General features: G+C 44.1%; 1 protein-coding gene across 1 annotated transcript in view; it reads right to left on the reverse strand.

The window, feature by feature from the left end:
- Positions 1-18567, reverse strand: part of DNAI1 (dynein axonemal intermediate chain 1) — a 263518-nt gene that overhangs the window by 65609 nt on the left and 179342 nt on the right. Inside the window, exon 19 of the mRNA XM_074952263.1 lies at positions 9860-10045. Within this exon, the coding sequence (XP_074808364.1) occupies positions 9860-10045 (186 nt within the window). The remainder of the gene's footprint in view (positions 1-9859; positions 10046-18567) is intronic.

Genomic DNA, 18567 nt, shown 5'->3' on the forward strand with positions numbered 1-18567 from the left:
GTTCTTATGTACCCTTTATCTCTATAGCTAATTTAATCTCATTTTGTGCCTTTGCCTTTCTTATTTTATCCCTAAATGCTTGTGTTTTTATATTCATTGTTCATAATTTGACTTAGTTTCCTTTTTTTTTGTAGGATTCTTTTTAGATTTTCAGATCAAAGATGATTATCTAGGTAAGCCAGAGTGGTCTCCACGGCAGAGCATGCAGCATGCGTATCCCCTGGAAGGAGTCTGCACTGAATGCAAAATGGCCTCCTGCCCCTGCTTGGCCGGCCCACAACATTTTGGCACCTGAGGCGGGGAGCTCAAATGACACCCTCATGCCCCCTCGCTTGGGCCAAAACTTTGAAAGGTCTCAATTCTGCCTTCTTCCTGTTCTACTCCTCTCATGGTACTGCTCTGCTACCTACCCCAATAAAGGAGAACGAACAACTTAAAATGCCTTGTTTACAAATTTTAAGTAGCACTTAACTTTCAAACGCCTGAACAGCAAATGTAACTTTTCCTGTCTGCATAGTAAACACTGGCATTTTTATCTGTTTGAATAATCAAAGTGGTGCTTTCCATGCTTCTTGGTTGCAAAGATTTGAATTGCTTCCTGCTGAAGGTCCACAGTCTGGGCAAGCTCATGCTCTGTTGAGATTGTTGCAAGGCCAACCAGCCTCTCCTGTGTCATTGTGGAGCGTAGATGTGTTTTTATTAACTTCAGCTTGGAGAAGCTGCGTTCGCCACTGGCAACTGTTACAGGAGGTGTTAGAAGTATGCGCAGAGCAACAAAAGCATTTGGAAAGAGGGAGGTCATCTTATTTGTGCACATATATTCCAGAACAGCCTTTGGAGTTGATCCTGATTAAATATATCTTGAAAGGGCTTTCAGTTCATCACCTAAATCACCCGCATCAATATCGCGCATGTCATCATGTGTCAACACTGTCTCTAGTGCCCTGCATTGCTGGTGTAGGTCTTCTTCAGGTATAGTGGGGAGTTTTGGAATATCATACAACATCCCAAATATACTGCTGTGTTCCCTGAGCTGCATGAAACATTCTTCAACTGACTGTATTGCACAATCTAGCACCTGGTTAAAGAATTCAACTTTGAAATGTTGTTTGGGGTCTCTTACGGGATTATCCTGTGCCTCGTAATCAAAATGTCGTCTTCTTTGGTGACTCTTGTATTCTTGAATGGGTGGGAAAATAGCTTCAGTGTGAAGTTCCTCTGCCAACTTCTGTGCACTCTACAGAATGTTTTGAAATCCCTCATCTGACAGGTAAGACTGTAGGTCTGACTTTGCTTTGTCCAGTTGTTCCATTGCTCCAGATATATCAAGGTCAACACCTTGGAGTCTCTTGCTTACAACATTTATTTCAAACAGTATGTCATGCCACAACACTAAGCCACACAGAAATTTGAAGTTTCTGGTGATTCCATTTCCCTCTGCCACTGTTCTCCCACGAACAGTTCCTGTCATAGCCTCCATAATGGCAACTAAGGCATCATCTATCTTCCCAGTTTGGTGTTTGATAGGCTTTATCGCCTCCACTCGACTTTCCCATTGTGTAGCACTCAGTGGTTTCAGTGTCAGAGAGGATGTTCCCACATGTTGCTTCAAAATTTGCCATCAATGAGTTGATGCAGAGAAAAATACATCGATGCTTTGAATTACATTAAAAAATTCAGCAGCCTCACTAGAAGCTGATGCTGCATCACTAACCACCAAGTTCAATGAATGAGAACTGCATGGGACAAAAAAAGCTTGAGGGTTTAACTCTCGGATCCGTGTCTGCACGCCTCTGTTCTTTCCTCTCATGTTGGCACCATTATCGTAGCCCTGACCTCTCGTGTCAGCTATCACAATTCCCGTCTCTTCCAGCTTTTTAAGAAGCACATTTGTCATACCAGCTCCTGTAGTATCATCAATGTCAATAAATTCTAGAAGATGCTCTGACAGTCATCATTGCAGGGACATTTTCACTAGGCTCTGTTGTTGTTACAAAACGCACCATTAAAGTCATTTGTTCCATATGGCTGATGTCAGGTGTGCAGTCCAGAATAACAGAGTAATATCTTGCTGACTTCAGATCTGCCACAATCTTCTGTTTGACTTTTGTTGCCAGTAACTGTACGATCTCATTTTGAATTTTTTTCCAAGGTAGTGGTGTGTGTACATTTCTTGGGTGGTGATTCTTCTTAGATGCTCCTGGAGAACAGCATCAAACTCAGCCATCAGCTCTACAATTTTAAGGAAAAGCAGCAAAGAGTCCTGTGGCACCTTATAGACTAACAGACGTATTGGAGCATAAGCTTTCGTGGGTGAATAATACCCCCCGAAAGCTCATGCTCCAATACGTCTGTTAGTCTATAAGGTGCCACAGGACTCTTTGCCACTTTTATAGGTCCAGACTAACACAGCTACCCCTCTGAATTTTAAGGAAGTTTCCATTGTTTGGCACAGACAGCTGAAGTGCCGCGCAGTGCTATGGCTTTGGGTAGCAAGCATTCTCACAATGGCAATGAGCCTTTTCAGAACATTTTGCCAGTAAAGAGACTCTGATGCAATCTTCTCTTGATCATCTATGGTGGCCTTTAACCTTAGTCTCATCTCAAGCTCTTTCCACCTGTGTAATGCTCTCTCATGATTTGCTGCCTTCTCATGGCATGCCAGATTTCTAGCCAGATTTTTCCAGTCCTTTGTTCCTGTAGAACCCTATGTGTCTGGAACATTAGACTGGAAGAGTTTGCAACAAAAACAGTATGCAGCATTCTGGGTTTTTGAGTACATAAGATTAATAGATTCATAGATATCAAGGTCAGAAGGGACCACTATGATCATCTAGTCTGACCTCCTGCACAATGCAGGCCACAGAATCTCACCCACCCAATCCTGCGATAAACCTCTCACCTATGTCTGAGCTATTGAAGTCCTCAAATCATGGTTTAAAGACTTCAAGGAGCAGAGAATCCTCCAGCAAGTGACCCGTGCCCCATGCTACAGAGGAAGGCGAAAAACCTCCAGGGCCTCTTCCAATCTGCCCTGGAGGAAAATTCCTTCCCGACCCCAAATATGGCGATCAGCTGAACCCTGAGCATATGGGCAAGATTCACCAGCCAGATACCCAGGAAAGAATTCTCTGTAGTAACTCAGATCCCACCCCATCTAACATCCCATCACAGGCCATTGGGCCTATTTACCATGAATATTTAAAGATCAATTAATTGCCATAAGCCATGGCCTCTCCACTTTGTCACCATTGGGGATTTCACGCCAGTAATGTGTTGGATGGAAACTTCTATTTTCATTGTCTTTGGGGAACATGAAGTTTTTCACTTGCTGTGGCCCATGCAGTACAAGGAAGTCCCTCAGGCTACTGCTCAAGTGGGTCCACAATCCTGGATCATCTAGTCTTAAGGAACTAAACTCAGCAGCAGCTGTTTCTTGCACCTCCACCACACCCTTCTCTGATCTACCCTTTTCTTCAGGAATGTGCATGGTTACATCCATTTGAGATGGAGATATGGATGCTGCAGTAGCTGCCAGGTCACCTGCACGCTGACTAACTGGAAGATCAGGCATCTCCTCACCATTCACATCCTTACTGGGGCCGGAAGGCTCACTGCGAACATTTGTGTCTTTGTATCTCAGGAGAGCTCCTTCCTGCTTAAATAGAAAAGCTTCCTTTGCTTTCTTTCTTTTTCTGAATGCTGTCCCAGAGGGGCGTTTTCTTCTTTCACTCATGACTGCTGTTCTGTGCCAGCTATAGTGGCTCTCAACACTCAGTGAAAGGGGACCAACAAGCAGGCTGGTAGCAGGGCCTGAGTGAGGGAAGATATCAGCGTCTTAAGGGCCTAACTGGCTCGTACTACTTCAGTTGACTGCCTGTTCTCCTCAAGTGGGTTCAGGGAAGCAGCAGGAAACAGGAAGCTCCCTGAGAAGCTGGTGTTAATAAGTCCAGGCTCCTGGGGGTGCTAGAGAGGTACATAAGATGCTCCTCCTCCTCTCTCTCCCTGCAGCTCCTGCTGCTTTCTCTTATTCCCTCTCACCTTTTCTCCTGCCTGCCTCTTATGTCTCTTGTGCCCTCCTTCCTCCAGCGCAGCACTCCACCATCTCGGTGCATCTCGAGCAGAGAGAATACATATGCACCAGCAGCAGACACAATTTTCTACACTCTGGGTCCTAGTGGCATCCCTCCACAGTCTGGCACCTTAGGCGGCCGCCTCAGTTCGCCTCATGGTAAAGCCAGCCCTGTGCCCCTGCAGACAGTACAATCCTTAGCAAATTACGGTGCAATACACAGAAAATAAATGGATAAGATAATCAGAGCTAAGCCATATGGACACATCCTACAGATTTTAACAGAAAATGATAAACCTTATCATTTAACCATCCTGCGGAATGGACTGGACAATTATATCCTGCTATATATGGCTCAAAAATCCTATATGAAGAATAGGAGTACTTGTGGCACCTTAGAGACTAACAAATTTATTTGAGCATAAGCTTTCGTGAGCTACAGCTCACTTCATCAGATGCATTCAGTGGGTTTTTTTCCACTGAATGCATCCGAAGAAGTGAGCTGTAGCTCATGAAAGCTTATGCTCAAATAAATTTGTTAGTCTCTAAGGTGCCACAAGTCCTCCTTTTCTTTTTGCGAATACAGACTAACACGGCTGCTACTCTGAAACCTGTCTATATGAAGAATATAATTTTTATTAAATTCCATCAGTTTTGAACATATCTCCTACAGGACTCCACTATATTTCTATCAAACTCTCTTGGTTTCATCCCTATTCAGTTCTAGAGGGATTTTCCATGCACGAAATACTTTCCAGTGCCTCTTACTACAGACACTGGGTGAATTGGCTCAGTGATTTTTCTAGCACACTGGATACCAGGGGCCGTGCAGGGCCCTTTCCATCCATGGCATGCTTCATTTACACCAGATGGTACATTAAATGCTTCATGTTATAGAAGCCTGGGCAAAATTTTCAAATACACCCAAGCGATTTAGGAGCCTAGGTCTAATTGAAAATCAATGAGACTTGGGCTCCTAAGTCACTTGGATATTTTTTAAAATTGTATCCCAAGTCTCATGAAAATCACTTTTAAAAATGGGATTTAGGAGCTTTTGAAAATTTCACCCCATTGCTTATTTGTTCTGCAAAGTGCTAATAAATGGACCTGCACTAATGTTACTGAGAGCAAAATCTGGAGCAATAAATAATATTTCTCCCCAGAGGATCTCAAAGTGTTTTTCAAACATGAATTAAGCTGCACACCGCTCCTGTATTTTAGATTACAGATAGGGAAGCTGGCAACTTGAGCTCAAGGACACACAGGGAAACAATTGCAGAGCTGGGAGAAGAACCCAGGAGTCCTGACTTCCTGTCCCCTGCTCTAGCTTTAATTATTAGACAAACTGGATTAAATTCAACCTTGACTTCAATGGAGCTGGGCTGAATTTTGCTCAGTGTCTCCCCGTTGTCTCCATCCTGGAAATCCAACTATACTACACGGCTAAAAAATCTCCCAAATCATACAAGCCCTGCCTGGGGAACAGATAGTGATGAGACTATTTTTAGAGAAAAACAGAGGTTTTGGAATGACTTGTGACTATTAAGAATTATCTGTAAAAAGAAATGGTTAGGCTGCCAATCTTATCTATCAAGAGCACACATCCCAGCTGTGTGGGAATCATAGGACTGGAAGGGACCTCGAGGGGTCATCTAGTCCAGTCCCCTGCACTCATGGCAGGACTAAGTATTATCTAGACCGTCCCTGACAGGTGTTTGTCTAACCTGCTCTTAAAAATCTCCAACGATGGAGATTCCACAACCTCCCTGGGCAATTTATTCCAGCGCTTCACCACCCTGACAGTTAGGAAGTTTTCCCTCATGTTCAACCTAAACTGCCCTTGCTGCAATTTAAGCCCATTGCTTCTTGTCCTGTCCTCAGAGGTTAAGGAGAACAATTTTTCTCCCTCCTCCTTGTAACAACCTTTTATGTAGTTGAAAACTGTTATCATGTGCCCTCTCAGTCTTCTCTTCTCTTCTCCAGACTAAACAAATCCAGATTTTTCAGACTTCCCTCAGAGGTCATGTTTTCTAGACCTTTAATCATTTTTGTTGCTCTTCTAAATAGAAACATCAGCGCAAACCCCCTTTTGCCACCTTGCACGTGCACACAAAGACCAGCAAGAGGGAGAGGGACACCAGCATATACACAGAAGAGCCAAAGACAGTTGTTTCTGACAGAACAGAACAGAACAGAACAGGAAGACAAGGAACACCATCAAAATGCATGCTCTGATTTCTAGGTGAACGGATGGAAGGCCAGTGAGGCAGACATGTCAATGCAGAAACTACAGGATGCTTTCAGAATGCAACTACTACACGAGATGCTGGCCTGATTTGTAATGTCCTTTTCAAAATAAGTTTCAAGGAGTTTTTTCAATAGGGTTTTGAGGTAGTCATGTACAGGGAGTGTCTGAATTAGGAGAATAAACTGATGACTTCAGCAGCAGGACCAGAAACCAGGCACAGAGCAAGGCACTGGACTGGCAAGAAGATGGACTAGAGGCTACAGCAGATGTTTGAGGGTCAGGATTCCTCAGTTCATTTTATGGTTCTTAGCACTCTTAAAAGACCTATTGCGATAGCCGACCTCTCCCTCAGTTGTAAGCTCAATTGCTGGAATGTGTGTAAAGGTTCATAAAATGTCACAATAATCTGTAACAATGAATGTAAATAGCAAAAAGGACAAATGGGAGACAGAAGGACTGAATGGGCAAAAAGACCCACTGATATAACTCAAGGAGCATGTTAAGATCACGTCTGGTAAACAAAGAATGTGTTTCGTCTTCTAGGAAATGGGATCAGACTACAACAGCAGCAAAACAACAACAACATGGGCTCCAGACGCTTTTCAACTAACCATTTCCCTAAATAGGACAGCTATTACCATCTTCAGTACAATCAATGAGACTGTCAGACAGGAAGTTTTCCTCATAAAAACTCTATAGTTAAAGGAAAAGGGAATAAGAGATGTTGTTAAAATAAAAGCCTGACTTGATATTTTACATTTCAAATGCTTCAGCTGTTTTTCCTTTTTTCTGTATTTTTAATAAAAGATTAAAAAGATCTTTAATGGTGTGTTTCCCACTGGACACAACATAACACAAGAAATAGGGGTGTCCCAATGAAATTAATTAGGCAGCAGGTTTAAAACAAAGAAAAAGAAGTACTTATTCACACAACGCACAGTCAACCTGTGGAACTCCTTGCCAGGGGATGCTGTGAAGGTCAAAACTATAATTTGGTTCAAAAAAGAATTAGATAAGTTCCTGGAGGAGAGGTCCATCAATCCCCTGCCCAGCTCAGAGTCCCCTCCTGCACTCTGAACCCCTCAGTTCTAGACTACCCCGGAACTTGCACCCCCCCAGCCAGAGCCCTCACCTCCTCCTCCACCCCAAACCCCTGCCCCAGCCCAGTGAAAATGAGCAAGGGAGTGAGGGTGTGGAAAGCAAGCAACAGAGGGAGGGGGAAGAAGTGAGCGGGGGGTGGGGCCTAAGGGAAGGGGCAAGACAAGTGTTCGGTTTTGTGCGATTAGAAAATTGGCAACCCTAATCTGCAGTAGCCATTAGTTATTAGGGATTTCAACCTGAGTGTCATTAGTTATTAGGGATTTCATCCTTTTAAATTAAGAGCTGGCTTTAGACAGAGGACGTGAATAAATCAACTATTGTACTTGCCTGTAAATCATGCCTGATAAAACTCTTTCCTCTTCATATTTGGAGAAACATTTCATTCAGTGTTATATGTCTCTTCAAATATAACAAGGCAAGTAAAGTGGCAGACAGCTAGCTTAATAACATCACAGCTTATAAAAAGGAGTCCATTGCTTATGTCCTACCTCAGACTGCCTGAAAAAGGGTGCTTTTCATTCCTCAGTCAGCAGTAACTGGCCATGAAATGCCGCAAATCAGATTTAGCAAAAGACATACAATCAGATTTTGTGAAAGCTGATTTGGAACAAGAAAAGCAAGAAAGAAGGAGGATTTAAAAAGGCCATTTTCAATATTAATACCTGCACACAAGGATGCTGCTGGTTGCTAGAACAATCAGGCATTTGATTCCATTCCAAATTGCGCCATAGTGTTGCTGTGCGCTGCTAAATGGCTGCCACATTTAACCCCAGAGTTGGCTGCATTTCAGTGGTACGCAAAGCAATTAAACAATTAATTTGCGCGTGTGCATGCACATGCTCTTTGCGGCGTGGCCTCTGCTTGAGGTATTTCCACTAGCCCACACTGCTGATGGTCTGGTGGAATTTTACAACAATCTTGGAGACACCGTCAGCAATAGAAACAATGGTTTACAAATGAAGAACTAACAAATCAGCAAAGGAGGAGCCGGAGGTAAAAAACTTGCTGTGAACGAGGGCCCAAAGTCTCAAAGATATTTAGATGCCTAACTCCTGGAGAAAGCTGTGGGAGTTAGGTGTCTAAATACCTTTGAGGATCTGGGCCCAGACAAATTGCAGCTCTCAGATGTTATGTTCTGGGGTTGTGGTTTGTCTCTCTCCGTGGTAGCATCGCATATATTAGACACACAGACACCTGATAATGTTTGCCACCAGCAAAACTGTTACTTTGCTATTTTTCTTGATTTTATGTTAGTATAGGAAGAGATTCTGATCTAATTTACACCAGTGTCCAGGGAAGTCCAGTAAAGTCAATCAGATTACTCTGCATTTATACTCGTGACATCAGGATGTGCCACAGACTGTCATTAGTACAATCAGTTAGTAAAATATGTAAAGCCTTTTGGGATCCATATGGAAGAAAGGTGCTTTATAAATGTAAAACCATCATTATTAAACAAAATTGCTTTCTTGAGTCTGTTTTGCTAAACCTGAGACTAAGGAAAAAACTCTCCATTAAAAGAGAGACAATAGGGTTTTATTATTGTAGGGGGTTGACAGAGAAGGACTCTGCTGTATAAGGCAGCCCAGGACCTGACTGGACAGATTACATACCTGAAATCCAGGGATTTATTCTAATAAGAGTTGGCAGTGTTTGCCTGCTGAACCCTGCACTATTAGCTGGTATTGATCCTGCTGAGAAAGGGTTACGTGGGTTTTACTGATTCATGGAGGGCAGGTACTTTGTTGCCTCATCTGGATATAAGTGAGGTGGAATGGCTCTCTAGAGAGAGAGGACATAGGGTTTGGGCTGTGCAATCCTCTGGGAGGATCCCTGGGAGCAGCCATGCCTAGACCAGATTTTATTTTGTCTCAGTTTGAGTATTTGTGAATAAAACCAAAACCTCAGGAAGCGGGTTGGTTTTGACGTGCTACGGGTGTATGTAGCCTGTGTTTGGAGCAGAGTGAGGAAATCACCTGCTCACATGAGATTATTGCCTTGTAAAATGAAGCATCCTTCCAACTGTCATAAAGGGATTTGAACTCTCTTCCTCCTACAGTAACAGAGAGCAGGGACTCGACTCCCCAACCATCATTAGTTAATACTTAGCACATTTATAGAATTTCCCATCTGTAGATCTCAATGTGTTCTACAAAAAAGGCCCATTTTACAGATGGGGAAGTTGAGGTACAGAAAGAGGAAGTGACCTGCATAACGACAGTGGTGTAGTGGGGAAAAAATAAGTGGGTAAACTAACCTACTCTAAATGCCATACTCCACAACTGAGAAGTGAGTAATCTCCATTTATCAGAGATTTATCGTACTGCGTATGGCCACACAACAAGGCAGCGCAGATCTAGGACTAGACCTTATGTCTCCTGTGTCCTATGAACTGTGATGTGGTGCTTTAAATTTAGAGGAATTAACCACTTGCTTACCTTAGGCATCTTGCGCAGGTTGGGGGAGAGTTTCAGGCACGTGACGTGGCCTCGGTCGTCTCCGATAATGATAATGGGGTAGATGGGGTTAAACTGTATATGGGTGATTTTGTTTTTCTTCTTGGCCACAACAGGCTGGTTGCAGATAGCTTCGTATTTATTAATGCTCAGATCAAACACATGGGCCTGGGGAAACAAAGGCAGAAAACACAAAAGGGATTAATCAAGCGAATACATCCGTTCTGCAAAAAACAAGAATCAGAGAATCACAGAAAGACAAAGAATCTATTAGGTCCCATCTAAATCCATCTGCTGGGGCCAAGGGTAAGATTGCTTCCTACAGTCCATTTAAATCAGGGCAAGGCCCTGGAAAATAACGCGTGTAGGGGCTCTGATCACTTTCTCTGGCAGACAGACCACGGATGGGGTCCTTCCCTGGAGTCCATGGCAAAGCTCCAATTGACTTGAACGGCCTGGATCTTTTGTTACCAGCCTCATAGGCCTTTAATCCCCAGCTCAAATATTTGAAGTAACAAGGCAATCAGATTCTAACCCAGATCAGTACTCAGAGTGATGCACAAGCCCCGGAATGTTTTCCAATATGCTGATTATCTTTTACTGCAGTGCTTTCCAATATTTAGGGCCTTAATAACACAATAAAAAAGAGATGAAACACCAATTAATAGGAAAATTATGTGAACAAGCACAGTATACTAATGAATATTTCATTGGAACTGAAACTGAAATACACATTATAAAACTGTTTAAACCCAAACCCCTAGCAGGAACCCTGTTGCTCTAGACATCACCAAACCTGCACCATTCTTATGTATTATTTGGATTGCAGTAGGGCCTAGCTGCCCCAGTCATAGATCAGGTCCCATTGTGCTTGGCGCTGAACCAACACAGAACAAAATAATTAGTGGGTGCTTAGCACCCACCAGCAGCCAGCTGCCCCCCTCCCGCACCAGTGCCTCTCGCCTGCCTGTGGCCCCGCTGATCAACTCCTCCCCCTCGCTCCCAGCACCTCCCACCCGCCACAATCAGCTGTTCCACGGCGTGCGGGAGGCTTTTAGTGTGGAGGAGGAGGAGTGGGAATGGGGCGTGCTCAGGGGAGGGGTCAGAACTGGGCAGGAAGAGGTGTGGCAGGTATGGGGGCTTGGGGGAAGGGGTGGAGTGGGGGCAGAGCCTGGTGCGGAACGGGGGCGGGAAGAGGCGGGGAAGGGATGGGGGTTTGGGGGCTGGTAGGGGCGGAGCCTGGGGCAGGGCGTGGGGGTTGAGCACTCCCGGGAGCTAGCAAACGGCGGAGTTTTGCAAGGGAGTTTAGAGAGGAAGAGAGAGAGACAGACACACGTAACAAATATTCTCTAACCTTAGGCCAATAAACCTCCCCCGCACTCCCAGTCTGACAGCCTCTGTGCTGTTTGAGGAAGATGAAAGTCTCAGGGAAGGAAAGCATAAAGCTGGAGCAGAGTGAATTGATCCCATAGTTGGGACCTTCCTTCCAGATGATGTCATGATATCCTCTTGCACTGAGGATACTCTTCTGGGGAAATGGACCCCAGTTACAAGGAAGAGCCAGGAAATAGTAGTGGGACATTTGATTATTAGAATATCTATAGTTGGGTTTGTGATGATCGAGAGAACTGCCTAGTTAATTGCCTGCTGGGTACGAAGGTTGCGGACCTCTCAAGATATCTAGATAGACTTATGTGCAGTGCTGGGGAGAAGCCCGTGGTCGTGGTACGTGTAGGTACCAGTGAGATAGGGAAAGGTAGGATAGAAGTTCTGGAGGCGAAATTTAGGCTGCTGGGTAAGAGATTAAAGTCCAGGACCTCCATGGGAGCATTCTCTGAAATGCTCCCAGTTCCAAGTGCAGGGCCCGTTAGACAGGCAGAATGGCAGGGTCTCAATGTGTGGCTGAGATGATGGTGTTCAGAGGAGGGATTTAGAAACTAGGGAACTTTTTGGGAAAGGAGGAGCCTATACAGGAAGGATGGGCTCCACCTAAACCAAAACAGAACCAGATTGCTGGCATGTCAAATTAAAAAGGTCACAGAGGAGTTTTTAAACTAAGGACTGGGGTGAAGCCAACAAGCGCAGAGCAGCACATGCTTCAGACAGACACATCCCTTGGAGGAGGGTCTATTAATGGGGATTCTCTATCTCCTAGTAAAGAGGAGAGGATAGACGTTGATAAAGTAGAGGTAGAAACTGAAGAGAAACAATCAGATGAAAAAGTCATATTCAAATACATCACATGAAGACAGACAGCTAAATACTGACAAATTTTATAAATGCTTGTATACAAATGCTAGATGTCTAAATACTAAGATGGATGAACTTGAGTACCGGGTATTAAATGAGGATATTGATATGACAGGCATCACAGAAACTTGGGGGAACAATGATGATCAGTGGGACACGGTAATACCAGGAATGACAGAGTAGGTTGTGCTGGCGGGGGAGTGGCACTATATGTGAAAGAAAGCGTAGAATCAAATATAGTAAAAATCTTAAAATGATTCACCCTGTATCATAGAATCATTATGGCTAGAAATTCCAGGCTTGATTAATAAAAGTATAGCAGTAGGAATATGATACTGACCATCTGACCAGGATGGCAACGGGGACTGTGAAATGCTCAGGCAGATTAGAGAGGCTACAAAAACAGAAAATGCAACAATAATGGGGGATTTCAACTATCCTCACATTGACTGGGTACATGTCACCTCAGGACGGGATGCAGAGATAGAATTTCTAGATACAGTTAGTGTCTGCTTCTTGGAGCAGCTAGTCCTGGAATCCACAAGGGGCGACCAATTTCGGAGTTAGTTCTAAGTGGTTCAACGGATGAATGTAACTGAACCGCTCGGTAATAGAGACCATAATATAATTAAATTAAGTATCCTTGTACAGGAGAAAATACCAAAGAAATCCACCACAGATTCAAAGAGGGGAACTACACAAAAATGAGGAAGCTAGTTAAAAGGAAATTAAAAGGAACAGTTACAACAGTGAAATACCTGCAAGCTGCATGGAAACTTTTTAAAAACAACATAATGCAGGGTCAAACTAAATGTATACCCCAAATAAAAAAAACAGTAAGAGGACCCAAAAAATGCCATCATGGCTTACACAGCTGAATAAAAGAAGCTGCTGGAGACAACAAGGCATCCTTTAAAAATTGAAGGTCAAATCCTACTGAGGAAAATCGAAAGAAGCAGAAACTCTAGCAAGTCAAGTGTAAAAGTATAATTAGGTAGGCCAAAAAAGAATTTGAAGAGCAACTAGCAAAAGACAACAACAGCAATTTTTAAGGAAGCAGAAGCAGGAAGCCTGCCAAAGAATCAGTGGGGCCACTGGACGGTCAAGGTGCTAAAGAAGCACTCAAGGAAGACAAGACTATTGTGGAGAAGCTAAATGAATTCTTTGCGTCGATCTTCACAGCTGAGGATGTGAGGGAGATTCCCACACCTGAGCCATTATTTTAGGTGACACATCTGAGGAACTGTCCCAGATTGAGCTGTCAATAGAGGAGGTTTTGTAACAATTCGATAAATTAAATAGCAATAAGTCACCAGGACCAGATGGGATTCACCCAAGAGTTCTGAAGGAACTCAAATGTGAAATGGCAGAACTAATAACTATGGTATATAACCCATCGCTGAAATCAGACTCTGTACCAAACGACTGGCAGATAGCTAATACAATGCTGATTTTTACAAAAGGCTCCAAAGGTGATCCTGACAACTACAGACTGGTAAACTTACCTTCAGTACCGGGCAAACTAGTTGAAATTATAGTAAAGAACAGAATTGTCAGACACAGAGAAGAACACAATGTGTTGGGGAAGAGTCAACACGGTTTTTGTAAAGGGAAATCATGCCTCACTAGTCTATTAGAATTATTTGAGGAGTTAACAAACATGCAGAGAAGGGTGACCCAGTGGATATAATGCACTTGGACTTTCAGAATGATTTTGACAAGGTCCCTCACCAAAGGCTCTTAAGCAAAATAAGGAGTTTTGGGATAAGAGAGAAGGTCCTCTTATGGATCAGTAATCGGTTAAAAGATAGTAAAAGGGTAGGAATAAATGGTCAGTTTTCACAAAATTGAGAGGTAAATAGCTGGATGTCCCAAAGGATCTGTACTGGGACCACTGCTGTTCAACATATTCATAAATGATCTGGCAAAAAGGGGATAAACAGAGAAGTGGCAAAGTTTGCAGATAATACAAAATTATTCAAGATAGTTAAGTCCAAATCAGACTGAGAAGAGTTACAAAGGAATCTCACAAAACTGAGTGATTGGGCAACAAAATGGCATATTAAATTCAATGTTGATAAATGCAAAGTAATACACACATATATATGACTATACATACAAAATGAAGGGGTTTAAATTAGCCGTTACCACTCAAGAAAGATCTTGGCATCACTGTGGATATTTCTCGGAAAACATCTGCTCAGTGTTCAGTGGCAGTGAAAAAAGGTAACAGAATGTTAGGAACCATTAGGAAAGGGATAGATAAAAAGAAAAAATCATAATGCTTCTGTATAAATCCATGGTACGCCCACCGGACAGGGAAACTGCCTCTGAAGTATCTGGCAACGATCACTGTTGGAAGACAGGATACTGGGCTAGATAAACCATTGGTCTGACCCAGTATGGCCGTTCTTATGGACAGTTCCAATCTTAACCATCTGTGTGTGAAGCAAAACTTTAATTGCTCAGAAACCTCTGTCAGGGTGTCCCCCCCCCACTCTGAACTCTGGGGTACAGATGTGGGGACCCACATGAAAGACCCCCTACGTTTATATTCTACCAGCTTAGGTTAAAATTTCCCCAATGCACAAATTCCTTTTGTTGTCCTTGGATGGTATTGCTGCCACCACCAAGTGATTTACACAAAAATTCAGGGAAGGGTCACTTGGAATCCCTATCCCCACAAAATATCCCCCAAGACTCTTCATCCCCTTTCCTGGGGAGGCTTGAGAATAATATACCAACCAATTGGTTAACAATGTGAGCACAGACCAGACCCTTTGTCTTTAGGACATTGAAAATCAATTAGGGGTTCTTAAAAGAAGAACTTTATTTAGAAAGAACAAAATAAAAGAATCACACCTGCAAAATCAGGATGGAAGGTAACTTTACAGGGTAATAAAAAGATTTAAACCACAGAGGATTCCCCTCTGGGCTCAGCTTCACAGTTACAAAAACAGGAATAAAACTACCTTGGTAGCATAGGAAAATTCACAAGCCCAAACAAAAGATAATCTAATGCATTTCTTTGCCCTACTTACAATTTTTGTAATTTTAGATGAATCCATTCCAGGTATATTTTCAGGAGATGTTGTACCTGAGTGGTCTCTCTCTCCATCCAGAGAGGGAACAAATAAAGAGAGCCACAAACAAATCCTCCCCCCGGCAGATTTGAAAGTATCTTCATTCCTCACTGGTCCTTCTGGTCAGGTGCCAATTAGGTTATTTGAGCTGATTAACCCCTTTCTGCAGGGGTTCTCAAACTGGGGGTTGGGACCCCTCAGGGGGTCATGAGGTTATTACATGGGGGGTTGCGAGCTGTCAGCCTCTACCCTAAACCCTGCTTTTCATCCAGCATTTATAATGGTGTTAAATATATAAAAAAGTGTTTTTAATTTATAAGGGGGGTCACACTCAGAGGTTTGCTATGTGAAAGGGGTCACCAGTACAAAAGTTTGAGAACTACTGCCTTCCAGGTAAGGTGATTTAATATAGCTGCCAAGGAGGGATTTTATGCTTCTGCATACATAAAGGCTGTTACCCTTCCCTCTATGTTTATGACAACCTCCATCACCACAGCACCAACAGTTGACTTCCTAATGCCAAACTGAATAGCCGCCAACCTGTCACAGCCAGGGGTGGCCAGCTTCCAGATAGCAATAGGAACCTGCTTCTGGACTGATATGGCCTGTCTTATCTGCATATCCTGGCATTGAAGGGCTGGGGCCAGCTCCTCTGACAGTTCCAGGAAGTTGGCCTTACTCAGGCAAAAGTTCTGGACCCACTGCTTGTCCTTCCTCGTCTATGTGGCAATGCAGTCCCACCACTGAGTGCTAATGGCCCTGCTCCAGAACTGCCAGCCAGGATAGGAGATTCCTCAGCCACGAAAATCTGCATGAGCTGTCTCCACTCCCCCATCACGATGCAGCCGCCGTGATCTCCTAAGCAAAGCAAACTGCTGCCCCAAAGGCCCTCCACCACATCTCAGACCCTATAGCTCCCTCCTGTTCCCAAAATGAGAACTCCACAAATATCGAGGTTTCGTACAGGTCATTGTTGTGCGTGAGATCCATGCCTTTATGCCAGAACACAGACATAACCCTGTGGTGCAGGGTAAGGAGTTGCCAGGCTAACGCCACTCCTGCCCTCATGCTGAGAAAGGACAGACAATAACCTGTGAAGGATTTCACAGAGCAGCTCCCACTAGTGCAGCGCTCAGAACCAAGGGATGTGACTGTGGAAAGCCTAGAGCCCCTGTGCATGCAGTAACTCAAGTCTGGTTTGAGTGATCCTGTGCTGTGTGGAGACTCTCACTTGAGCTAGCCTTGGCTCCAGTGGAGACCCTCATGTGTAGTAACTCAACTCCATCGTGGAGGCATACCCAGTGATAGACAGTCGCTGCCCCAAAGAGCTTACAATCGAAATAGACCGGAGAGACAAAGGGTGGGAGGAAGAAAGGACTATTCGCCCACTTTACAGATCCACAGATTCCAAGGCAAGGGACCATTGTGATCATCTAGTCCAGGGGTGGCCAAACCACAGCTCGCGAGCCACGTGCAGCTCTTTTACGGCTAAAGTGCAGCTCACGGAGTCCCCCCGGTCCCCCCCCCCATTCCCCGCCTACCAGACTGGTGGGGGGTGGGAAGCTCAGGGCTTCTGCCCTGCAGTGGGGTGGTGGGGCTAGGGGCTTCTGCCCAACAGGGAGGGGTTCTCAAGGCTTCAGCCAGCAGGGAGTACCTGCTGGGACTTGGGGCTTCAGCAGTAGTGGGGCAGGTGCCTCCCATGTGGGGCAGAAGCCCCAAGTCCCAGCTGGCACACCTGGCTCTCGAACTTCTGAAGATAATTCTATGCAGCTCAGAGGGTCAGTACATTTGGCTACCCCGATCTAGTCTGACCTCCTGTAGAACACAGGTCATAGAACTGCCCTACAATAATTCCTAGAGCAGATCCTTTAGGAAAACATCCCATCTTGATTTAAAAATGGTCAGTGATGGAGAATCCACCACGATCCTTGGTAAATTGTTCCAGTGGTTAATTCCCCTCACTGTTAAATGTACACCTTATTTTCAGGCTGAATTTATCTAGCTGCAACTTCTAGCCTTTCTCTGCTAGATGGAAGAGCCCATTATTAAATATTTGTTCCTCATGTAAGTATCACAGACTGTCATCAAATTACCCCTTAACTTTCTCTTTGTTAAGCTAAACAGATTGAGTTCCTTGAGACTGTCACTATCAGGCTTGTTTTCGAATCCTTTAATCATTCCCGTGGCTGTTCTTTGAACCCTCTCATTTATCAACGTGCACCAGAACTGGATGCAGGATTCCAGCAGCAGTAACACCAGTGCCAAATACAGAGGTAAAATAACCTCTCTGTTCCTACTTGAGATTCCCCTGTTGACGCATCCCAGGATCACATTAAGCCTTTGGGCCACAGTGTGGGATGTTAAGAGACAGAGAGAAAGTGATTTGCCAATGTCACACAGGGAGTCTGGCAGAGCTGGGAACCAATCCCAAACACCACAATGAAAACCACAACCAGCTAACTCCAGGTAAAAGGTGTTAACCTGCATCTGGAACAAAGATCATGGTTAGGTCAGGATTAGCTCTCAGTGTATGAGGATTAGCTCTCATGTGTTAGCTAACTCCATCCTCTCTTCCTTATCTAGAAGAATCCTTAGCTATGTTATTTCAGCATGTCATTAGCTTCATTTCTCCACCACCTCTGCCATAACCGTCTGAAGAAGCTGGATATCACAGAGGGCCAAACCAAACCAATTTGGGGAATGGATGATTACTAAAAAAAGTTGGACAGATCAGCAACAGGGAGGGAGCTACCCGCTGAGCAAAGAACAGGAGTGGCTGACCCCTGGAAAACACAAGACAGTCTGTTCTACCAGAGGGATGAATTGTACCACGAAGGCATAGGCTGTGTGCGGGTTGAGCAGAGCCACACTATTGCAGGGATAGTACCACTGTGTGTGAGTGAACCCACTGCCACTCTCCTGGCGGGGAACAGTGGGTGCTCTCCTCTGCAGCTGGCCAGCTGTTGGATGGTGTCATAAATATAAAGGGAAGGGTAAACCCCTTTAAAATCCCTCCTGGCCAGAGGAAATCTCCTCTCACCTGTAAAGGGTTAAGAAGCTAAAGGTAACCTCGCTGGCACCTGACCAAAATGACCAATGAGGAGACAAGATACTTTCAAAAGCTGGGAGGAGGGAGAGAAACAAAGGGTATGTGTGTCTGTCTATATTCTGTCTTTGCCGGGGATAGACCAGGAATGAAGCCTTAGAACTTTTAGTAAGTAATCTAGCTAGGTACGTGTTAGATTATGATTTCTTTAAATGGCTGAGAAAAGAATTGTGCTGAATAGAATAACTATTTCTGTCTGTGTATCTTTTTTGTAACTTAAGGTTTTTGCCTAGAGGGGTTCTCTATGTTTT

This window comes from Natator depressus, chromosome 5 (genome assembly GCF_965152275.1).
Source record: "Natator depressus isolate rNatDep1 chromosome 5, rNatDep2.hap1, whole genome shotgun sequence".
Taxonomy (NCBI): Eukaryota; Metazoa; Chordata; order Testudines; family Cheloniidae; genus Natator; species Natator depressus.